Source organism: Furipterus horrens, unplaced genomic scaffold (assembly GCF_987537825.1).
Source record: "Furipterus horrens unplaced genomic scaffold, mFurHor1.1.pri manual_scaffold_2, whole genome shotgun sequence".
Lineage (NCBI taxonomy): Eukaryota > Metazoa > Chordata > Mammalia > Chiroptera > Furipteridae > Furipterus > Furipterus horrens.
Genome location: NW_028327172.1, coordinates 74544781 through 74570702, shown reverse-complemented (window position 1 = coordinate 74570702; position 25922 = coordinate 74544781). Strand labels below are relative to the sequence as shown.

The 25922-nt window shown below is 38.5% G+C and overlaps 1 protein-coding gene across 1 annotated transcript in view; it reads right to left on the bottom strand.

Annotated features, from left to right (window-relative positions):
• ATM (ATM serine/threonine kinase) overlaps positions 1 to 25922 on the bottom strand; it is a 173680-nt gene that overhangs the window by 83158 nt on the left and 64600 nt on the right. Inside the window, exons 28-32 of the mRNA XM_090265885.1 lie at positions 24284 to 24410; positions 23097 to 23296; positions 6582 to 6756; positions 5649 to 5813; positions 4724 to 4856 (exon numbers count right to left, since the gene is read on the bottom strand). Of these exons, the coding sequence (XP_090122011.1) occupies positions 4724 to 4856; positions 5649 to 5813; positions 6582 to 6756; positions 23097 to 23296; positions 24284 to 24410 (800 nt within the window). The remainder of the gene's footprint in view (positions 1 to 4723; positions 4857 to 5648; positions 5814 to 6581; positions 6757 to 23096; positions 23297 to 24283; positions 24411 to 25922) is intronic.

Genomic DNA, 25922 nt, shown 5'->3' with positions numbered 1-25922 from the left:
AAAACTGTCTTTACTTGCAGATGACATGATACTGTATATAGAGAACCCCAAAATTTCCATGAAGAAACTACATGAACTAATAAATGATTTCAGCAAAGTAGCTGGATACAAAATTAAGATCCAGAAATCAGTTGCAGTTTTATATGCTAATAACAAACTAACAGAAAAGGAAATTCAGAAAACAATCCCTTTCACAACTGCTTCAAAAAGAGTAAAATACCTAGGAATAAATCTAACCAAGGATGTAAAACACCTGTGCTCAGAAAATTATAAGACACTGAAGAAAGAAACTGAAGAAGATACAAGTAAGTGGAAGCATATACCATGTTCATTGATAGGAAGAATTAACATCATTAAAATGTCCATACTACACAAAGCAATCTAGAGACTCAATGCAATTCCTATCAACATTGCAATGACGTATTTCACAACACGAGAACAAATATTTCAAAAATTTATAAGGAACCACAAAAGGCCCCGCATAGCAACAATGATCATGAGAAAGAACAAAGTTGGAGCAATCATGCACCTAATATCAACCTATACTACAAGTCCATAGTAATCAAAACAGCATGGTCTTGGCATAAAAACAGACTATAGATCAATGGAACAGAACAGAGCCCAGAAATAAACCCACACCTTTATAGTTAATTAACATGCGACAAAGGAAGCAAGCACATACTATGGGCTAAAGATAATTTATTCAAGAAACGGTGTTGGGAAAACTGGACAGATACATGAAGAAAAATGAAACTAGGCCACTTTCTCATACTGCACACAAGAATAAATTCAAAATGGACCAAAGACTTCAATGATAGACCTGAAACCATAAATACAATAGAAGATAACATAAGCAACAAAATCTGGGACATTTTTCATTGCAATATTTTATCAAATATATCTTCCCAGGCAAGGGAAACAAAAGAAAAGGTAAACAAATGGGACTACACGAACCTAAAAAGAAATTGCACAGCAAAGGAAATCATCAGCAAAATGAAAGACAACCCACAGAATGGGAAAACATATTTACCGATACATCAGATAAAAGGGTTAGTATCCAACAAAACTCAACACCAAGAAAACTAAACCCAATTAAAAAATGGGCAAAGGACCTGAACAGATACTTCTCCAAAGAGGACATAAAAATAGCCAATAGATATATGAAAACATGCTCAACCTCACTAGCCATCAGAGAGATGCAAATTAAAACCACAATGAGATATCACCTCACACCGTTCAGAATGGGCATCATCACCAAATCAACAAGTGCTGGCAAGGATGCGGAAAAAGGGGAACCCTTTTGCACCGTTGGTGGGAAGGCAGACTGGTGCAGACACTGTGGAAAGCAGTAGGGAGATATCCCAAAAAATAAAAAATGGAACTGTTTTATGACCCAGCAATTCCACTTCTGGGAATTTATCCGAAGAAACCCAAAACAATAATTCAAAAGAACATAAGCAACCCTATGTTCACTATAGCACTATTTATAATCATCAAGATATGAAAGTAGTCCAAGTGTCCATCTATAAATGAGTGGAAAAACAACTATGGGACATTTACACAATGGAATTCTACTTGGCAGAAAAAAGAAGAAAAGTTCATCCTTTGCAACAGTATGGATGGATCTTTAGAACATTCTGCTAAGTGAAATAAGTCAGTCAGAGAAAGACAAATACCATATGATTTCACTCATATATGGAACCGAATGAACAAGCTGAACAAGGAAAATGGGGACAGAATCATATATGGAAAGCAGGATGATGGCTGAGGGGTCAGAGGTTAAGGGATGGAGGGATTGAGAAAAAAGGACTCATGGACATGGACAACAGTGTGGTGATTTCTGGGGGATGCGGGGTATAAGGGGACTAAATGGTAATGATAATAAAAAACAATAAAAAAAGAGATGGTGGCATAGGTAAACACGACTTGCCCCCTTGCACAAACACATCAAAATTACAACTAAAATACAGAACCATCACTCAGAATCATCAGAAATTGAGTAGAAGTCTAACAACTACAGAATTAAAGAAACCACACTGATTCAGACTAGCAGGAGGGGAAAAGATGTGTGGTTGATAAAAATTTGGGAGGGATAGCTCAGGAACAAGGAATCCCTGCCCTACACCAGAAACCTCAGCTCAGGGATCCAGTGCTGGAAGATAAGTTCCCATAACTTCAGGATGCAAAAACCAGCAGGGTTTGAGTCAGTGGAAGAAACTCCTGGAGTCACAAGCAGTTCCCCTCAAAGAATGTACACACTGACTTACTCAAGACTCACTCCTTCTGATCTCCAGCACCGGGGTAGCAGCTTGAAAGGCACCGGTGGTGTACAGGGAGGAACTGAAGTGTCTGGCATCAAGGTGAGAGCTGGGGCACAGCTTTTGCCCAGATAACAGGGGGGCAGAGGCCATTGTCCTTTTCTAAGCCCTCCACAGACAGAGCCACAGAGCCAATAGGAGGGTGCCATATCTGAGACTCCACCAACCTGTCTAATACTGTATGCCCTGCCCTGGAGACACTGGGAAACTCCACCCCACTTAACTTATGCCCACCCAAGATGTGAATGGCTTGTCGAGGCACATGTTTCACAACTTCTTAAATCCTATCAAACAAGCAGCATCAGGCCTCAGTAAGCCCCCTGCCCTTCTATCTCTTGCTAAGTAGCTGCAGGCCTGGCACTACCAACAGCCAAGCTAGATTCACAGCCTAGCTTCATCTGGGAATCTCCAAGTCTACCACTAGTAGCAGCCATCGCAGACTGCTTTACAGCTCATGCAGGGTGACCCCGGCAGAACACAGGTGGGGGCTGACATAGGCCTGCACCACCAAAGACCCCAGGGTCAGTGCACCCAGTGGACAGCTACAGACCACATCAGAGCACCACCACCCTGCCCCTGCACAGCTGATCTTCCATAGATTGAGGACGTTAGTGGTCAGTGGTCACAGCCAGCCCTTGCAACTGACTGGCCTGGGTAAATCACTCCCATTGACCTGCCAACAGCAATGAAGGCTCAACTACATGAGGAGAGTGTACTCAGACTACATGAAGGATGCTCCTCAAATACCAAGCTTGGGTGACAGGAGAGGTTGTGTCACTGGACCCAACAGGACACCTACTACATTAGGTCACGCTACCAAAATAGGAAGTCATAGCAGCTCTACCTAATACATAGAAACAAACCCAGGGAGAATGCCAAAGTGAAGAGACAGAGAAACATAGCCCAAATGAAAGATGGTATCAAAATTCCAGAAAAAGAACTAAACAAAAGAGAGGTAAGCAATCTATCAGATGCAGAGTTCAAAACACTGGTTATAAGGATGCTCAAGGAACTTAGCTAGGACCTCAACAGCCTGAAAAAGATCCAGTCAGAAATGATGGATTCAGTAATTGAAATAAGGGATAATTTACATGGGAACAAGAGTGGAGTGCATAAAGCCGAACAAGAGTGGAGTGCATAAAGCCAAGTATCATATCAATGAATTGGAACATAAGGAAGCAAAAAGAAACAACCAATCAGAACAGGAAAAAGAAAAAAGAATTAAAAAAACCCAAAAAAGAAAGGATACTGTAAGGACCCTCTAGGAGAACTTCAAGTGGTTCTAACATAGGGTTTCCAGAAGGAGAAGAGAAAGATCAAGAAAATGGAAATCAGACTTCCGGCCAAGACGGAGGCGTAGAAAGACACGCTGCGTCTCCCTCCACAAATAAGAAGGAATACAACTACCTCAAACCTAGAAACAACCAGAAGTTCCAGAAAATCAAACTGCATGGAAGTCCAGCAAACAAAGATATAAAGAAGAAATACTCATCCAGACAGGTAGGAGGGGTGGAGATGGGGCGGAGAGGACGCGGTGTGTTGGTGGCAGCAGCGGCGGCAGCAGCAGGTTGGCAGAAAGCACAGTCACGCGTTTTAAAAAGTCAGGAGGCACACCTGGGGATCGTTCCCAGCTGGGAGCGGGGAGGGGGAGAAATGGGGAAATGGTGCAGGAACTAAGAAGTATAATCTGTTGGTACAAAATAGACAGGGGTAAGTTAAAAATAATAAGAGGAAAGGGTGAAGCCAAAGAACTTATATGCACAACCCATGGACATGAACTAAGCGGGGTGGGATTGCTGGAGGGAAGCGAGGTACTGGGCAGAGGGGAGCAAAGGGGAAAAAAAAACTGAAACTACTGTAACAACATAATCAATAAAATATACCTAAAAAAAAAAAAAAAAAAAAAAAAAAGAACATGGAAATCTATTTGAAAAATAATAAAAGAAAACTTCCCTAATTTGGTGAAGGAAATAGACACGCAAGTCCAAGAAGCATTCTCAAACAAAATGGATGCAAAGAGGCCCTCTCCAAGACACACCATAATTAAAATGCCAAAAGTTAACGGTAAAGAGAGAATCTTAAAAGCAGCAAGAGAAAAGCGGACAGTTACCTATGGAGGAGTTCCGATAAGACTGTTGGAAGTTTTGAAGTTTATAAAGGTTAAAAGAACTAAAACTTGAAAAAGTCTTTGAAAGGATAAATACCTCTAATTCTGATTTCTCAAAAGAAACTTTGCAGGCAAGAAGGTGTGTCAAGAAATACTCAAAGTCATGATAAGCAGGGACCTGTAGAGCCAAGACTGCTCTACCCAGGAAAGGGCAGATAAAAGGGCAGATAAAAGTTCCCATGACAAGAAAGAAACTAAATGAAATGAAATAAAATGAAATGAAATAATATAAAAGTACCCTGAGATGCTCTCATAAGCTCCATCATCTGATCTTTATGTTGTTCTAGTTGTCTTCGAAGGTCCTTCAATCCTTCAAGCCTTGTCAATGGAAGTGCATCATAAACACTTACTGAGAGAAAATGGTTAATTTCCTAAAAGAGAAAATTAGTTAAAAATGATATTGCTGTTGACATGCGTTGCTTAAGTCTGTGAAATAAATCTTTAAAAAAATTATGAGGTGACTTTTCGACACTGATTCATCTCATTATTACTACCAAACAACTTAGAAGTAAATTATTTCTTCCATTTCATATCCTACAATGTTTTAATTTAAATATTAATAGACTCACTCATGATAACATAGTTAAATTTTAAGAATATTACATACTCAATTAGAGAAAAAAGCTTAAATTCCTATTTATTTAGTACGGTAACTCTAGTTTTAGATCTTAATATACTTACCTATATTTTCATATTCATAGTTAACAAAATATAAATTATAATTCTGAAATTATAGTGAGATTTATGAGGAAAAACATAACTGAACATAATTTTGAAGTTTATAAAGGTTAAAAGAAAAAAAACTTAAAAAACTCTTTACAAGGATAAATATCTCTTAATTCAAACATTAAACTGTCCTTCAGAGAATCTGATGGTAATTTTGAGATATTAATGAATTTTATGCATATAAAAACAAGCATATCGTATTTCTGCAATATTTAAACTCTAATAGTTACCAACTAACTGATATTTATACTTTTACTGCAATGCAAGAGGATATATTAAGATTCAGTTTTTTATTTAAGAGGGTTGATCTCATGCTATCTCTTCATAATTTTTAAAAAAGAATTTTGTTTTTCACATTCAGAGCATTAGAGGTTTCAAAAGGTACTACTGTCCAGCTTTTCTAACATAATATAGTAAGATGATGGAATAATTATTACCTCCATGAGTGAAAAGGGTCCTGTACTGTATTTGATTTTCTGTTGAGTAATACGCAGATCCTTAAAGGCAACATGATCAGGAAAAGGATCTAAAAGTTTAATTGTGATATAGAGGTTTTCATTATCCTTGTTATCTATCACTAAGTATTTCAACAAGTCCAATACCTAAACATAATAAAAAATAAATAAATAAATGAAAGGTTAGAAATGACTTAATTATATTTTAAAGTAAAATAACCAAACCCATTAGATAAATGTTAACAACTGTGCTAACATAATTCAAATAAAACAGTCCAATTACTTCTAAGCTATTACTTTCTGTGCTTTCAAATAGTTCAACAAAGCGCTTCTACAGTATGAGCACTGAGGTTAAAAATGCCCATATTACTGAAACATTTTATATAAGTAGTATCTCACCCACCATCATAGTGTTGCAAATTGCTATGCATAGTTTTCACTACTTCTTCACTTCAGCATAAGAGAAACTGTGAGGTTATTTATTAGATCAAAATTACTAGGCTTTGGGTGATCAAATGGTTATAAAGTTAATTCACTGAGAATGTTTTTCCAATCATTTTTCAAAAAATATTTTCGCTAGCCCTGGCTGAGTGGCTCAGTTGGTTGGAGAGCCTTCCTGACATCAAAAATGCTTTCGATTTCAATTCCAAGTCAGGGCACATTCCTAGATTGTGGGTTTAATCTCTAGTCAGGGCATATACGAGAGGCAACAGATCACTGTTTTTCTCTCATATCAATGTCTCTATCTCTTTTTCTCAAATCAATAAACATACCCTCAAGTGAAGATTAAAACATATATGTACACTTTCACTAAAATTACAAATTCTCCAAGTAAACATATAATACTCAGTTCCCTCCAAAAGTACTTTATACATGTATTGCAGATATCATTTTGAAGATGATTTAAAAAATTACCTTTTCCTGAACTTCCATCTGATCGTGCACAAGGGGTATAAGTGTACCAACAATAACATGAAGATGATTTTCTAAAGCATCCTTACAGTAAGTTACGGCTGTGCGGCAAACCTGGCTTAACAGGTCACAACAAAGGGAGAAGCTACGTAATGATACATCCATAAAATGAGAAGGCCTAATACAGAGGGAGAGAAAAAAAAAAGTTCAGTTCTAGAAAACTATTTTGATATAAACTCATTTCAACATCATTTTTATTCAGCAGCTCTAATTCTGGTATGGCTTGACATAAAATTCATTTTCACATCCAATTCCTTAAAGTCAATAAAGAAAAGTGACATCAGCAAAATGGTGGAGTAGGAGGTTCCATTCTCCCTGAGAGTAAACATTAAAATTCAAAATTATGAGTTTGTTTGCATTTTGTTTTTCATTTATTTTATTTTTCAGATCCCGCACGTAAGTGAAATCATATTGCATTTGTGTTTCTCTGACTTATTCCACTAATCATAATACTCTCTAGGTTCATCTACGTTGTCACAAATAGCAAGATTTCATTCTTTTTTACGGCTGAATAATATTGCATTGTGTGTCTGTGTGTTTGTGTACCACAGCATCTCTATCTAGTCATTTATTGATGGATTCTTAAGTTGCTTCCATTTCTTGGCTATTGTAAATAACGCCACAATGAACACAGGGGTGCATATATCTTCACGAATAGGTGTTTCAGTTTTCTTCAGATAAATATCTAGAAGTGGAATTGTTTTGTCACATGATAGTTCTATTTTGAATTTTTTGAGGAACCTCCATACTATTCTGTTTTGCGTAGTAGCTACAGCAATTTCCAATCCCACCGAACAGGAATACACTCATAATAAACTGATGGCTGCCAGATGGATGGGGAATAGGGAAATGGGTGAAAAAGTTGAAAGGGATTAGGAAGTACAGATTACCATTATAAATAGTCACAGGGAGGTAAGGTACAACACAAAAAATGTAATCAATAATATTGTAGTAACTGTATATGGTGTCAGATGTATAATAGATTTATCAGGGTGTCACTTTGTAAGATGTGTAAATGTTTAATCACTATGTCGTACTATGTAAAAATAATATAATGTTGTATGTAGACTTTAATTTAAAAATAAATTTTAAAAACATTTAATAAAGAATAAAGGAGCTCTGTAGCCTGGCATGAAAATATCTCCATAATATATAAAATAAAAATTATTTGTTATAAGAGTAGATTTGTTTTAAAAGAACTGCCAGGACTTTTCTTAGAACATTGTGAACAAAGGTTTATAGCAATCCAGCAAACACTAAATCAAGAAAAAGGCACCTTAAAAACTGTAGAAAAGCTTTGTGGTCATTTTAGTGGCCCTTGTTCCACCCCTCCCCAGCTTGGCCTTACTTATGAAAACTGTATTTCTTAATTCCCAATGAGGAATCCTGGTCCTTAATTATGGAGAAGGCAGAGCAGAACTTATTCACAGATTATTGTGTGTGTATGTTCTAAACCTGTCTGAGAGCTACCCAAAGGCTGGAAGAGCTATAGGCATTGCCTGGAACCATTCAGCTGGCCAAACAACCCACAGCTGCCTGGGGCTAAGGAACATTGTTGGGGCATACAACAGATTGCCTAATGCCTGGGAGGGGAAGCTGGGGAGACAGCTTCCTTGGGAAACTGAAGCACTCAAAATCACGCACATATTGGGGAATTTAGAAAGCCACACACAGGCCCAGGATCAGATGCTTGTTCAAAAATTACCTTTGAAGACATAAGCTTTCACTTTGGACTGGTCCTTAGGCTCAGTGCAAGCCTGCCTAAGTGTTGAGGGAGCGTCCTAACATGAACAATCTGAAGACTATGAAAGGTTTACTCTCTTTTCCTGACTCCTGATATTCAAGGAAATCTCTGCCAAAACACTACCTGAATAACTTAAGGAACACTCTACAGTGACCATTCATAGTAAGAAATACATTCTCTGTAAAAATACTTGAGCAAACACATGAAAGAAATGGACTGCTGCTATAGCCTTCAATAAGAACAAAACAAAACAAAAAAAATGTCAAACCCTGGACAACGGAAAAAATCTGATTCCACAGTTACACTATAATACTAAAACATCCACTTTCAAGAAGAAAATCACAAGGCATTAGCAAATTAGAAAAGAAATTAGGCAAAAATGGTCTGATTCTAGGAATAAATGAACTGACTGAAACAGTTCCTGAGAAAGTTCAGATAACAGGAGTCCAAGACTTCAAACAACTACCTTAAAAATTCTGGAAGAGCTTAGAGACCAAGGAAAATGAAGACACCGTGTACCAAAACTTATGGCTTACAGGAAAAGCAGTGTTGACAAAAAATATGTAGCAGTAAACGCTTACATTTAAAAAAAAGACTTGAAGCACACCAACTAACACTGAAGAAGAATTAACTTCAAGATTTCTCAAACTCTTCCAATACAGTATAGAAGGGCAGTCTTCCTAACTTATCTGATGAAGCCAGTATTTGTCTGATACCAAGGCCAGATAAAAACAGCACATCAAAATCATAATATCCAATACCCTTTATGGATACAAATGAAAATTTTCTCAACAAAATACTGACTGAATATAAAACATATAAAAAGTTTATAAACCATGTATAATTTACCCCAGGACTGCAAGACATCAATATAAGAAAATTAATCCATGTAACAATACATATTAATGGAATAAAAGAAAATACTACTTGATTACCTCAACAAACACAGAAAAGACATTTAACAAAAATCTAATACCCTTTCAGGATAAAAACACCGAAAAACACATTAATAGACAGAAACTTCATCAATAAAACAAAGGCAACCTATGAAAAATCCACAAATAGCACTGGCTAGTGTGGCTCAATGAAGTGAGCGCCAGTCATAGAACCAAAGGGTCGCTGGTTTGATTCCCAGTCAGGGTACATGCCTGGGTTGCGGGCCACGTCCCCAGTTGGAGGCATGCAAGAGGCAATCACAATTGATGTTTCTTTCCTCCTCTTTCTCCCTCTCTTTCCCTTTCTCTAAAAATAAATAAATAAAATCTTTAAGAAAAATAACCCACAAATAGCAACATAATCAATGTTGAAAGACAAAGCTTTCCCATTAAGATCAGGAACAAAATAAGGATGCCCATTTTCACACTGCTATTCAATATTACACTAAGCTTCTAGCCAGAGGATTTAGACTAAATAAATAAATAAATAACAAATAAAAGGCATCCAAATATGAAATGAAGAAGTAAAGCCATTTCTCAGATGGCATGATTCAACATAGATATAAAATATCTCCCAAAGAATTCACAAGATACCTACTAGTGGTAACAAAAAACAAATTGAGCATATTTGCAGTTCATAAGATCAACACACAAATGTCAGTTGTGTTTCTCTACACCATCAATGGCAATCCATAAAGGAAATTAAAAAACAATTCAATTTTCAATAGCATCTAAAAATACTAAATACCTAAGAATAAACTTAACAAAGGTTATGAAAGATTTGTACAATGAAAACTATAAGGAATGGACTAAAAAAGTTTAAAATGTCCAAATAAAAGGAATGACATCCTCTATTCATGGATTGTCAGATAAATGGTTATGTTAATACTATCTAAATGAGCACTTAATGTGATGTCATTAAAAATTTTATTACCCTTATGTAAACAGAAAGCTGGTTATCAAATTCACATAGAATTGCAAGAAATCCTGAAATAGCCAAAACAATGTTGAATAGAAACAAAATTGATGAACTTACATTTCCTTATTTGAAAACTTACTGTAAAGCTACAGTAATCAGCACAGCATAGTACTGGCTAAAGGATAGATCAATGAAATAGAACTGAGAAGCCATAAATAAACCAATACATCAATGGCCAGCTGATTTTTGAAAAGGTGCCAAATCCATTCAATGAGGAAAAAACCACAGTCTCTTCAACAAAGAGTTCTAGAACAAATAAATTTCTATATGCAAAAGTATAAAGTTGAACCCCTAGCTCATACTATATATAAAAATTAAAGTGGACTGATGACTTAAATATAAGAGCTCAAATCATAAACCACTTAGAATAATACATAAAAGTAAATCTTCATGACTTTGGATTTGTCAATTAATTCTAATATATAATACCAAGAGCACATATAATAAAAGTAAGAATAAATTAAACTTCATCTATTTAAAAATATTTGTACATCAAACATACAGGATGAAATAAACTACTTGCAAATCACATAACATTCAGTATCTAGAATATATTTGCAAATCATTTATAAAGAGTTCGATATAGACTTCCGGCCAAGATGGAGGCATAAATACACATGCTACGTGTCCTCACAACTAAGGTGAATTTACAACCACTTCAAAACTTTATTTTTTTGCTGAACTCCCCTATAGTTTAGATTTCCTGGTTTTTTTGTTTTCTTTTTAAAGAAGAAATAATCAGCCAGAAATGTAAGAGGAGCGGAAAAGCGGCTGCGGGGATGGTGCTTGGCGGGCCCATGGCTGGCGGGTGCGGCTAGCAGTGTGGCTACCAGTACAGCAACTGTAGCTTTGGCAAAAAACAGTCATATGGCTTAAATCAAAGAAGCTATTCCAGCCCCAGACCAGACCACCAGCTTGTGGTTCCAGCACTGGGGGAAATAGAGATGCATTGCTTCTATCTGTGAAAGCCAGCAAGGGTTGGGGCACAGGAGGAAGCTACCAGTCTCAAAAATGAGGCAACTTACTTAGTACAGGAAGGGGGAGAAGTACTTGGCAGTAACCGGCACTGTTTTCTCTCAGGCTTGTACCCCATATACAAGGCAAAAACGCGGGGAATCAAGTCACCAGCATCATCAAATACCTAAGGCTCTGCCTCCTATAACATAAAAGGTGCGACACCCCTACCCAAATCACAGAGGCAAACACAGAAAACTTAAAATGAAGAGACAAAGAAGTACAGCCCAGAAGAAGGCGCAGATTAAGGTCCCAGTGACACAACTAAGCAATGAACAGGTAAGGAACCTAACTGATGAGCAGAGGGCAAACCTAACAGATGCACAGTTTAAGGCATTGGTGATAAAGACGCTCACAGACTTCACAGAGAAGATTAAACAGGACAGGGAAAAATGAAGGCTATCCTGGGTGAAATGAAGGAAAATCCACATGAAACAAGTGGAGAAAAAAAGGAAACCAGGGTTCAAATCAACAAATTGGAACATATACGAGAACTAAATAATCAACCAGTACAGAAGGAGGAAATGAGATCTGAAAATAATGACAAGGCTTAGAAACCTCCGGGATAGCTTTAAATGTGCCAACATCCAATTCATAGGGTGGCCAGACGGAGAAGAGGGAGAGTAAGAAACTGAAAAATTATGTGAAAAAATAATGAAGGAAAACTTCCCTAATTTGCGGAAGAAAATGACCATATGGCTTCAGGAAGCACAGAGAGTCTCAAATAAACTAGACCCAGGGAAGACCACACCAAGACACACCATAATCAAAATGCCAAAGGTTCAGGAGAAAGAGAGAATTTTAAAAGCAGCAAGAGAGAAGAGGAGAATTACCTACAAAGGAGTATGTATAAGACTGTCAGCTGATTTCTCAAAAGAAACTTTGAATTTTTCTTGCCAGTCCTTCCTTGCGTACAAAGTGCTAAAAAGCAAGGACCTACAACCAAGATCCCTCTATCCAGCAAAGCAATCATTCAGAATGGAAGGGCAGATAAAAAGATCCCCAGACAAGGTAAAGCTGAAGGAGTTCATCATCACCAAGCCATTATTATATGAAATGTTAAAGGGACTTATTTAAGAAAAAGATAAAAACTATTAACATTAAAATGAAAACGTTATGACAGTTATCAACAACAGAAGCTAGGGAATGGAAACAAAGGCCAACTAAGCAGACAACCAGAATGGGAACAGAATCACAGGTATGGGGAGCATGTCGGGGGAGATCAGCTGGAGGGGGAAAGAGAAAGAGGGAGGGAAATGGTGCAGGAATTAAAAGCATAGTAGGAGGGTGTCGAATGGACAGCAATATGTTGAGAAGAACTTATATGCACGACCCGTGGACATGGACCAAGGGAGGGGAACTGCTGGAGTGAGGGGGGCTGCTGAGCAGAGCAGAGCAAAGGGAAAAGAAATTGGGACAACTGTAACAGCATAATCAATAAAACAAAAAACAAAAAACAAAACAAAAAAAGAGTTCAACATATGCAATATATAAAAGAACTGCTACAGGTCAACAACATCATACACCATGATCAAGTGGGATTCATCCCAGGAATGCAAGAATGGTTTAATATTCACAAATCAATAAATATAATACATCACCTAAACAAAATGAAAGACAAAAATCACATGATCATATCAATAGATGCAGAAAAAGCATTTGATAAAGTACAACACCCATTTATGTTGAAAACACTCAGCAAAATGGGAATAGAGGGAGCATACCTTAACATCATTAAGGCTGTATCTGAGAAGCCTGAAGCCAACATCATACTCAATGGACAAAAACTGAAAGCATTCCCCCTGAAATCAGGAACTAGACAAGGCTGTCCACTCTCCCCACTTCTATTCAACATAGTGTTGGAAGTCCTAGCCACAGCAATCAGATAAGACAAAGAAATAAAAGGTATCCAAACTGGGAAAGAAGAAGTAAAACTATCACTATTTGCAGACGACATGATAGTATACCTAGAAAACCCTATAAACTCCACTAAAAGACTACTTGATATAATAAGTGAATTTGGCAAAATAGCAGGGTACAAAATAAATATACAGAAATCTAAGGCATTTCTGTACACCAACAATAAAATATCAGAGACAGAGGCAAAAAAGAAATACCATTTACTATAGCAAAAAGAAAAATAAAGTACCTAGGAATAAACTTAACCAGAGATAAAAGACCTGTACACAGAAAATTATGCAACATTGAATAAAGAAATTAAGGAAGATACAAATAAATGGAGGCAAATACCATGTTCTTGGATGGGAAGAATCAACATCATCAAAATGGCCATACTACCCAAAGCGATTTACAAATTCAATGCAATCCCTATTAAAATACCAATGACATATTTCACTGACGTAGAACAAATCCTCCAAAAATTCATATGGAACCAAAAAAGACCCCAAATAGCAAAAGCAATCTTGAAAAAGAAGAACACAGCAGGAGGAATCACGATACCAGACATCAAACAATACTACAAAGCCACTGTGATCAAAACAGTCTGTTACTGGCATAAGAACAGACATATAGATCAGTGGAACAGAATAGAAAGCCCAGAAATAAAACCAGGCCTCTATGGTCAACTAATCTTTGATGAAGGAGGAAGGAACATAAAATGGAGTGAGAAGAGCCTCTTTAACAAATGGTGCTGGGAGAACTGGACAGGGACGTGCAAAAAAATGAAACTAGACCACCAGCTTACACCACATACGAGAATAAACTCAAGATGGATTAAAGACTTAAATGTAAGCCATGATACCATAAAAGTCCTAGAGGAAAACATAGGCAGGAAAATTTCAGATATCACACGTAACAATATCTTCACGGATACATCTCCCAAGGCAAGAGAAATAAAGGAAAAAATAAACAAAAGGAACTACATCCAACTAAAAAGTTTCTGCTCATCAAAAGAAAACATCAGCAAGATGAAAAGGAAACCAACCATGTGGGAAAACATATTTGCCAATGATATCACAGACAGGGGACTGATCTCCAAAGTTTATAAAGAGCTTAATACAACTCAACATCAAGAAAACAAACAACCCAATGAAAAAAATGGGCAAAGGACCTGAACAAACACTTCTCCGAAGAGGACATACAGAAGGTCCATAGGCACATGAAAAAATGCTCAACAACAACAAAAAAAAGACAATGCAATTTAAAAAAAAAGTCAAGGACTTCAGGCCAAGATAGAGGCTTAGACTGACACGTTCGGTCTCCCTCTACAACTAGAAAGGAATACAACTACCTCAAAACAAAAGATAACTAGAAATTCCAGAAAATAAAACTACACGGAAGCCCAACGTACCAAGTTATAAACCAACAGCGCTCGTCGGGCAGGTAAGAAGAGCGAAAGCAGGTAGTGCTATTTGCGGTAGTACCAGGGACAGCAGCAGGGAGAGCAGTCCTGGCTGCAGTTCGACCCCGGCAGCTCGCAACCCCAACGCTGGGAAAGGCAGCACCCGCATAGCCTCGGAGGGCGAGACCCAGAGGGCAGGAGGATGGATCCCTGTCTCCCAGCAGAGAATAATGGCAGGAATCCATCTTGGACCCCTGCCCCCACACAAAGCGCCATAGCGCCGTGAAAAAGGTTGAGGATCGATGCCGGTCGCTGTGTTGTGATGAGTACACCAGCTCCGCCCCCTATAGCCTGCTCAAGAATCAAAGTAAAACACAAATCTGTCAAAATGAGGCAGACAACTATAGAAATCCCGGGGGCGAAGCTCACCAGGAAACAGATGAAGAATTTGACAGAAAAACAAATAAGAAACTTTTCAGAGGCTCAATTCGGAGCTATTGTGGTTTACAGAATTAACAAAAGATTTGGAACAAGATGAGAAAGGATTGAAAGCCACTCATACTGAAAAGAACGAAAACACATATGAAACAAGTGGTGAGGAAATAAAATCCAGAGATCAAATCAACAAACCAGAACATAGGGAAGGAACAAACAGTCAACCAGTGCAGAAAGAGGAAACAGAAAACAAGGAGAGTGAGGAGAGGATCAGAAACCTCTGAGAGAGCTATAAGAGACTGAACATACGGATTATAGGATTGCCAGAGAGTGAAGAAGAACTAGAAATTGAAAAATTATGTGAAAAAGCAATAAAGCAGAACTTCCCGAACTTGGGGAAGGAAACAGACTTACAGGTCCAGGAAGCACAGAGAGTTCCAGAAAAACTGGACCCAGGGAGAACCACTCCAAGACACATTATAATCAAATTGTCAAAAATTAAAGATAAAGAGAGAATCTTAAAAGCAGCAAGAGAGAAGAAAAGAATCATGTACAAAGGGGTCCCAATTAGACTATCAGCTGACTTCTCAAAGGAGACTTTACAGACAAGAAGGGACTGGCAAGAAATATTCAAAGTAATGAAAATCCAAAACCTACAACCACGAATACTCTACCCAGCAAAATTGTTATTTAGAATAGAAGGGCAGAAAAAGTGCTTCCAGGACAAAATAAAACTGAAAGAGTTCATTAGATCCAAACCACTATTACATGAGATGTTAAAGGGACTGGTTTAGCAGAAGGAGGATTAAAACTATGAAAACTAAAATGAAAACTGCATCACAAGAACCAACAACAGAAGCTAGGGAATCGAAACAAAGGCAAACTGAATAGGCAACGAGAGTGGAAAAAGAACTATAGGTATGGGGAACATATTGGGGGGAGGTCAGAAGGGAGGGGTAAGGGGGAAAGGGAGGGAGATGGTACAGGAATTAAGAAGCATAGGAGGAGGGAATGGAGTAGACAGGAAGAGGCTGAGAAGAACTATATGCACAACCAATGGACATGGACTAAAAGCAGGGGACAACTGGAGGGAGGGGGGCCACCGGGTGAAGGGGAGCAGAGGGAAGGGAAATTGGGACAACTGTAAAGAGTGTAATCAATAAAACATATTAAAAATAAAAAATAAAAAAAATAATAAAACAAAAAAAAGTCAATATCGCCACGGTAAAATTGGTAATCGCATTCTCCTACAACCACATCAAGATCACAACTAAACTACATTAAAATTACCACTCAGAACCACTTGAAATCTAGCTAAAGAGAGGACCAACAACAAAGGATATAAAGAAGAAACCACATCCAGACTAGTAGTAGGAGCAGTGACTCAGAATGGGCTGGTCCCACAACCATGTGTAGCGGTTATAAATCGGGTCGCAGAGGAGCGAGGATTCTCAATACCGGGTTCCAGTGCTAGAAAGAGAAGTCCCTATAACTGTTGGCTGTGAAAACTAGTGCAGACTGTAAGTGAGAAAAAAGGGTGCTGTAATACCAGGGGTTCCTTTTAAAGGTACCAGAGACAAACTGGGAAGAACTAAGATATCTGGCTTTAGGGAGAGGGTTGAAGAACAAGGTTTTTCCCATACGTAAGTGCTGGCAGACTCCACTGTTCCTTTGCTGAGTCACCAATGTTCACTCTGCCCTGATGATTCCCTGAGGCCCTACCCCAACAAATCTGGTACAAGCAAGCTGCTTCCAGTGGCTTTTCAATATGAATGGCCTGTCTTGTGTCATGCTGTAGACTTTTCTAAAATCTCTCAAAGGTTCACAAACCCCAAACAAGTGATACTTGGCCTCAAGCCCCTTGTTAATTGGCTCTAGGCCTGGCACTAGTGACCTCACTTCGCAGAATGGCCTCTCCCAGGCACCTCCAAACACAGCACAAACAGCAGCCATCTGCATACTGCTCTGCAGCTCATGCAGGGAGGCTTAGGGAAGGGCACAGTAGTTGGCTGATCTTGGAATGAACCTCCCAGGAGACCCCAGAGGCACTACAGCTGATGGACAGCATCAGACCACACCAAAGAACCATTCAAACACCTCCACGAGCTATACATTCAAGGGGCAATGTCACTGGGCACCAGCGCCTGGCTGAAGAAAGTCCTGCTTTGAGGGGTTTTTCAGAGCAGTTCCTCCACCGTGGTGGTGGCCAGTCCTCATAGCCAATAAGCCTCTGGATAAATCCTTCAAGACTTAAACACAACAGGACAGTGCACACAGACCATGGGAGGCACCCATGAAGTACCCAGCTTGACTGACCAGGGAGGCTACACCACTGTGTCCTATACCACACCTACTACATAAGGCAATTCTACCGAGACAGGGAGATGTAGCAGCTCTACCCAATACACAGAAACAAACACAGGGAGGCAGCCAAAATGAAGAGACAAAGAAACATGTCCCAAATTAAACAACTGAATAAAACTCCAGAGAAAAAAACTAAACAAAATTAAGGCAAGCAATCTACCAGATGCAGTGTTCTAAGACTGGTTATAAAAATGCTTGATGAACTTAGGGAAAGAGCAGATGAACTAAATGACAATTTCAATAAAAAGACATAAAATAAAAAAATAGAAATAGAAAATATAAAAGAATAGAGACAAATTATAGACAGAGAGCCAGCTGACAGTTTCGGGGGCAGGCACTGAGGAGGCTGGAGGGATTGGACAAAAAATAAAAAAAGAAAAAGAATTCTTGGACACAGACAAGTGTGGTGATTGTATGAGAGAAGGGGATGGGTGGAGGTGGAAGGGGGTACAAGAGGAATAAATGGTAACAAAAAATATAAAATTAAAAAAAGAAAACATAAAAAAAGACCCGTGAGAAATGAAGAATACATTAGAGGAAATCAACAGTAAAGTAGATAAAGCAGAGGATCAAATCGGTGCTCTGAAAGATAAGAAAGCAGCAAAAAGAAAATAGAATCCAAAAAAATTCTGGGATGACTTCAAACATACCAAAATTCGCATCATGGGGATGCAAAAAGGGGAGAGAAAAAAGGAATTGAAAAACTATTTGAAAAAAATGCCAAAAATTTGCCTAACCTTATGAAGAAAATAATACATGCAAGTCCAAGGAGCACTTAAAGTACAAAATCAGAAGAACCTAAAGAGGCTTACATCAAGAAACATCATAATTAGACTTCCGGTGAAGATGGAGGAGTAGACAGACATGCTGCGTCTCCCTCCAAAACTAAGAAGGAATACAACTACCTCAAAATTAGAAACAACCATAAGTTTCAGAAAATCAAAAATGCATGGAAGTCCAACAACCAAAGATATAAAGAAGAAATACTCATCCAGACAGGTAGGTGGGGCAGAGAGCACAGTGTGGTGGCGGCGGCAGCGGCGACTGCATCAGGCCAGTGAAACGCACAGTTACACGTTTTAAAAGTCAGGAGGGACCCCTGGGGAGCATTCCCAGCTCCTCACCAGACTGCTCAGCTCACTGTCCCAGCCCGGGGAAAATCAAGCCTCATTGTTTCTGACTGTGCAAACCGGTGGGGGTTGGAGCGGAGACAGAAACTGCTGATATCTCAGCACAGTCCCTTGTTTAAAGGGCCCCCAAAGTCCTAGAATGTCTGCAGACCCATCCACTCTTGGAACGACAGCCAAGGCAACAGCTAGAGAGGCACTAGTCCCATACAGAAGTGGGAGAAGTGCCCAGAAAAGGGGTGAGCGCTAGGCAAGCGGCATTGTTCCTTCTCAGACCCCTCCCCCAAATACAGTGCCACATGGTGAAACAGGTAGTCTATTACTGACGAATCCTTAAGGCTCCACCCCTTACAATGTAAGAGGAGCAACAGCTCTACCTAAGACACATAGACAAACACACACAGGAGACTTCCGGAGAAGATGGAGGCCTACACTGACATGCTCCATCTCCCTCCACAACTAAGAAGGAATACAACTACCGCAAAACTAGAAATAATCAGAAGTTCCAGAAAATAAAATGAAGTCCAAGGTATGAAGTTATAAAGTGGTGCTCGTCCAGATGGGCAGATGGGGCGAAGTCAAGGCAGAGAGGTCAAGCTGTGCTGTTGGCGGCAGTGGTGGCAGGACAGTGGTAAGTACAGACATCTGTATTTAAGGGGATACGAGAAGCGCCTAGGGAGCACTCCCAGCTGCAGGCCAGACCTGTCAGCCTGCAATTCCAAAGTCGGGGAAGGCAGACCTCCATTGCCTTGGGCTGTGAGGCCTGAAGGGGGTTGGGATGGAGGAGTAGGCTCCTTGTCTCTCAGCAGAGAGTGAACGGCAGGAATCCATCTTGGACCCCTATCCCCGCAGAAAACGCCACAGCAGGGTGAGATGGGAATCCCGGTTGTGACGAGTGCATGGGGCTCCACCCCCCATAGCATAGGAGGTGTGACAGCCTTGCCTAGGAAACAAAGGTAAACATAAAACGGTCAGGATGGCACAGATCATACTAGAGATCCCAGTGATGCAGCTGACCAGACAGTAAATATCTAATCTAACAAAGCAGCAGACAGGAAATCTTTCTGAGGCTCAGTTCAGAGCTTTGGTTATAAAAATGCTTACAGACCTAACAGCAGATCTTAAACAAGACAGGGAAGGAATGAAGGCTAGTCCTGTTGAAATGAACAAAAACACACATGAAACTAGTGGTGAGGGCAAGAAAACCAGGGATCAAATCAACAAATCAGAACATAGGGAAGGAATAAACAGTCAACCAGTGAAGAAAGAGGAAACGAGAAGTGAGGAAAATGAGAAGAGGCTCACAAACCTATGGGACAGCTATAAGCAGGCCAACATCCGAATTATAGGGCTGCCAGAAGGTGAAGCAGAACTAGAAATTGAAAAACTATGTGAAAAAATAATGAAGCAGAACTTCCCTAACTTGGGGAAGGAAACAGACTTACAGGTCCAGGAAGCACAGAGAGTTCCAAAAAAACTGGACCTAGGGAGAACCACACCAAGACACATTATAATCAAAATGTCAAAAATTAAGGATAAAGAGAGAATCTTTAAAGCAGCAAGAGAGAAGAAAAGAATTATATACAATGGGTTCCCAATAAGACTATCAGCTGATTTCTCAAAAGAAACTCTGCAGGCAAGAAGGGACTGGCAAGAAATATTCGAAGAAATGAAAAGCAAAAACCTACAACCACGATTACTCTATCCAATGAAGCTGTCATTAAGAATAGAAGGGCAGAGAAAGTGCTTCCAGGACAAAGTAAAACTCAAGGATTTCATCAGATCCAAACCACTGTTATATGAAATGTTAAAGGGACTTGTTTAGGAGAAGGAGAATCAAAGCTATGAACATTAAAATGAAAACTGTCTCACAACAACCAACAATAGAAGCTAGGGAATCAAAACAAAGGCAAACTAAGTAGGCAATGGGCGTGGAAAAAGAATTATAGGTATGGGGAAGATTAGGCAGGGAGGTCAGTGGAGAGGAGGGAAAAGGAGGGAGATGGTACCGGAATTAAGAAGCACAGTAGGAGGGAGTGGAGTAGATAGGAAGATGTTGAGAAGAACTATATGCACAACAAATGGGCATGGACTAAGGGTTTGGGACAACTGGAGGGAGGGGAGTCTCTAGGTGGAGGGGAACAAAGGTTAAATAAATTAGGACAACTGTAATAGCATAAACAATAAAGCATATTAAAAAAAAAAAAAGGTTACGGGTTTGATCCCTCTTAGGGGTGCATAAGGGTAACAACCAATAGATGTTTCTCTCTCACATTGATGTTTCTCTTTCTCTCAAAAATCAATAAATATATCCTAGGGTTAGAATTAAATAAAAGAAAAAAAAAAAGTTCGGGAGTTGGGAAGACATAGCAGATACGTATACCTTATAACAGTGACCAAATAGGGAGACAAAGAAAAAATGTCCTAAACAAAAGAACGAGAGATATCCCCAGGAAATGAAATAAATGAATAAACTAAATGAAAGCAAACAAAATACGAGATGCAGAGTTTAAAATAATGGTTATAAGAATGCTCAAGGACCTATGGGAAAGAATGGATGATCTCAGTAAGAACTTAAGGAGATAATCAGTGCCCCGACCAGTGTGGGTCAGTTGGTTGGGTGTCATTCTGCAAAACTAGAGGTCGCTGGTTTGATTCCCAGAGCACGTACCAGGCTGGGGTGTGTGTGAGAAGCAACTGATTGATATACCTCTGCTGCATTAAAGTTTCTCTCCCTCTCTTTTTCCCTCCCCATCTTGCTAAAAATAAATAAAATCTTAAAAAAAGAGACAGTAATCATTAAAAAGGACATAGAAGCCATAAAAAAGAACTAATCAGAAATGAAGAATACAACATCTAAAATAAAGAACACATTAGAAAAAAATAAACAGCAGGTTAGATGAAGCAGAGGATCAAATCAGTGCATCAGAGGACAAGATAACAGTGTACCCATGGAAAACATAAATAAAAGAGAATTAAGAGAAATGAAGGAAGTCTAAGAAAACTCTGGACCATAAAGTGTAACAATATCTGCATCATAGAGGAAAGAGAAGAAGAGAGCCAGCAAGGAATAGAGAACCTGTTTTAAGAACTAATGGCCAAAAACTTCCCAAATCTGGTGAAGAAAAAATCAGACAAGCTGAGGAAGCACGAAGTCCCAATCAAAATAAATCCAAAGAGACCGACACCAGACACATCATAATTAAAATTAAAAAGATTAAAGACAAATAGAGACTCTTAAAGGCAGCAAGAGAGTTCCCATAGGCTGTCAGCTGATCTCTCAACAGAAATACTTAACACCAGAAGTGACTGGCATATAGTATTCAAAGTGATAAAAAGCAAGGGCATGCAACCAAGACTACTCTATCCAGAAACATATATGCCCCCAACAAAGGAGCACCTAAATATATAAAGAAAATCTCAGTGGACTTTAAGGATAAGATTGACAGCAATACAATCACAGTAGGGGTTTTTAACAGCCCACTGTCATCAATAGATGGATTTTCCAGACAGAGAAAAAAAAAAAAACAACAGGAAAGTAGTGACCTTAAATAACACAACAGACCAAATAGGTTTAATTGATATTTCTAGAACATTTCAACCCAAAGCAGCAGAATATACATTCTTCCAAGTGTACAAAAACATTCTCAAAGTAGACCACATTTAAGACACAAAATAATTCTTAATAAATCCTAGAAGACTGTAATCATCTGAAGCATTTTCTCAGACCACAATGGCATGTACGTAGAAATCAACTTCAATATGAAAAAAAAACCCAAAAACCTCAAAAACATTCAAATACATGGAGACAAAACAGCATGTATTAAACAATGAATGGGTTATTAATGAGATCAAAGAACTGGAAACAAATAAAATGAACACACAATAAACCAAAATTTAAACATGGCCAGGATTGACTGGGGGGGGGGGCGGGGGTATGGGGCAAAGAGCAACGGGAGGAAAAATTTGGACAACTGTAATAGGATAAACAATAGAAATAAATTTTAAAAGAAAAATACACCCAGGAAGGTGAAGGTCATTAGAACCTGCAATCTAGAGCCAGTTGTTCAGAGGCACAGGTGTAAGCCTGCTCTTGCCACTGGCATCCAATTGGTTTTGTGGGGGGAGAAATCTTGTAGAACTGAGAGCTTTAAACCTCTGAGATCTGACACTATCTTGTCAAAATTGAGTTGAATTGTAGAACATCCAGCTAGGTCTGGAGATTTCCTTGGATGTGTTTAGGGAACTCCCCCCACCCCCCACCCCACACACACACAAACACAAACACACACACACACACACACACACACACACACACACGTCTTGGTATATATTTCAGGCCATCTAAAATTAGAATATGTATTTGTTTTTAAATGTTGAAGATCCTTAGTAGTTAAGATTTCTAGAGTTGTAGTAATAGTAGTAATACAATTTATAAAATAGTGGATATAAATTCAAGAAACAATATTCCAGCTTCTACCTCTTAGAAGGATATACATTTTCAATTAAGATAACAAGGTAGAAAAATACTTTTATCTTATTCTAAATATATTATTTACCTTTTACTGATATAGTGAATCAAACTATAAATAACATCTCGAAGAACATAGGCCCAAGCTCCTCCTAAGCCAGATTTTATCTCTTTCAGTAATAAACTAACAAACAGGTAATATATTTGAAGAATTCTGTGCTTTTTATAAACATTATTTGTCTCAGCAGCTTGTTCACATATAGCTAGGAGAATTTTCTGATAGGAATCCTACAAAATAAAGATACAGTTTAGTCAAACTTGTCAAATCACATATACTCAGATATAATAAATATATTTTATATTCAAAATGAATTATATAGTTTAGTTTTGGGTCTGATATCAAATGTAAAATATTACATTAAAAATCAGTATCTTCAACATAAAAATTACTGTCAACGTTCTAATTTTAATAAACTACAATTAAATAGCATATTAAAAAATATATTTCCATGAGCCAATATATGACTAAAGTGTCACAAAAAAATTCAGCCTTTATATGTACATTTGAATTAACACTGACAAATACAATATCAAGATATAAACCTGTAAATAAGTACCGTATTTTTCACACTATAAGAAGCACCTGCCCATAAGACACACCTAGATTTAGGAGGAAAACAAGAAAAAAAATATTTTGAACCAAATGGTGTACTAAAATATTTAACAAAATATAACAGAATAATATTTCAACCATATAAAGTGAACAGCAGTCAACAGCAGTATTAAAAACCATCATCACTGTCATTAACAAATGAGGAGAAACTTTAAGGTTCAAGCACTCTTCTAGTTTTCTGGGAACCCCAAGAACTCATCATTGCTAGTGTCAGAATTTATGAGGCTCAGTTGCTCAGAATCACTGATATCACTTTCTTTGCTATCTTCATACTGACCAGATGCCCTAAGATTCAGCAGTAAAGTGTGACATTTAAGCATCCTCAGGGGTTCTACTTCATCTTCTAACAGCTGTTGCCACCGCTCAGGTAATACATCTCGGCCTGTGACGCAACATTTGCTCCATAATATGCAGAGACATTTCCCCCCAATTATTGGGAAAAAAAAGTGCACCTTATGGAGTGAAAAATATGGTATTTTTCTTAATTTATTCAAATGAATTTTCTATTTACTTTTTTCTCTTTATAATATGCATACAAAGATACTCTAGATAAAAAAAAGGAGTTCTCTTTTTAGTTCACTATACTAGTAATGAATACTTACAGGGCTTTTGGAAAGAATCTCTAAAATGCTTTTAAACTTGGTTTTATGGCAATTGCTGATATATGCAAATGTTGCTTTAATCACATGTGATGGAAAATAAGGTGGATTGGGAGCAGGATCCAAATCCCTAAGAGATATAGAAAAAAAGTTATCATAGTCAAATCAAAATTATCAAGAAAAAACAGGTTTGATTGAAAGAACAGAAAAATTCCAAAATAAAAACTTAGATTATAGTAACCTCAAATTTAAAAATTATTTCTCTACTGAAAATCTGGGCTTTAAATTATATGAAATATAATACATAATTAAAAGCCTAGTTTTTAATTATATTGTTCCCTCTCTGACCCCTCCCCCACATACAGTGCCACAATGTGGTGAAAAGGGCCACCCCATACAGATGAATATCTGAGGCTCCACCCCTTACAATGTAATAGGTGTGAAAGCTCTTCCTAAGACACAGAGGCAAACATAGGAGCCTGTCAAGTTGAAGAGATAGAGAATATCTAAATATCTTTACCTATTAGGACTTAGTTTTTCAATGAACTGCTTAAAAATTCTTTTAGTAGACGTCTGGCCAAGATGGAGGCATAGGTAGACACACTGAGTCTCCCTCCACAACTAAGAAGGAATATAACTATCTCAAAACTTAAGACAACCAAAAGTTCCAGATTTCGAGCTCCATGGAAGTCCAAAAAAGATATAAAGAAGAAATTCTCATCCAGACAGGTAGGAGGGGCAGCGCCAGGTGAAGGTGAAGCAGTGTGGAGGTGGTAGTGGCAGTGGCAGCAACAGTGGCTGTGCCCGACTGGTGAAAAGAGCACATTAAAAAAAGTAGAGAGGGACACCTGGGGAGTGCTCCCAGCACTGCGAAACTCAAGGTTCCAGCACTGGGGAAAATAAAGCCTTATTAATTCTGACTGTGAAAACCGGTGGGGGTTGGGGCAGAGGAAGAAAATGCCTGTCTCTCCTCAGAGTCTGTTTGCTCAGAGGATCCCCACTGTACTAGAACGTCTGCAAACCCACCCACTCTGGGAACCACAACCAGGGCAACAGCTAGAGGTGCCAGTCCCACATATGAAGTGGGAGAAGTGCCTAGAAAAAGGGTGAGTGCTAAGGAAGCAACATTGTTCCCTCTCTGCCCCCTGCCCCCACACAGCTCCACAACGTGGTGAAACGGGTCAACCCATACTGATGAATACCTAAGACTCTGCCCCTTATAATAGGTGCGACAGCTCCACCTAAGACACAGAGGCAAATATAGTAGTCTGTCAAGTTGAGAAGACAGAGAAGTATGACCCAAAAGGGGGAACAGATCAAAGTTCCAGTGGGAGAACTAAGCGATGAGGAGATAGCCAACCTAACAGACATGCAGTTCAAAACACTGTTGATAAAGATACTCAGTCTTGACAGATATGCTTCAGTACAGCAAATGCAGAAGGGAACAAGTGAAGGCTAGGCTAAATGAAACAAAGGAAAATCCACACAAAACCAATGGTGAAGAGAAGGAAACTGGGGTTCCAATCAATGATTTGGAATATAAGGAAGAAATAAACCGTCAACCAGTGCAGAATGAAGAAACAAAAACTGAAAAAAATGAGAAGAGGCTTAGGAACCTCTGGTACAATTTTAAATGTGCCAA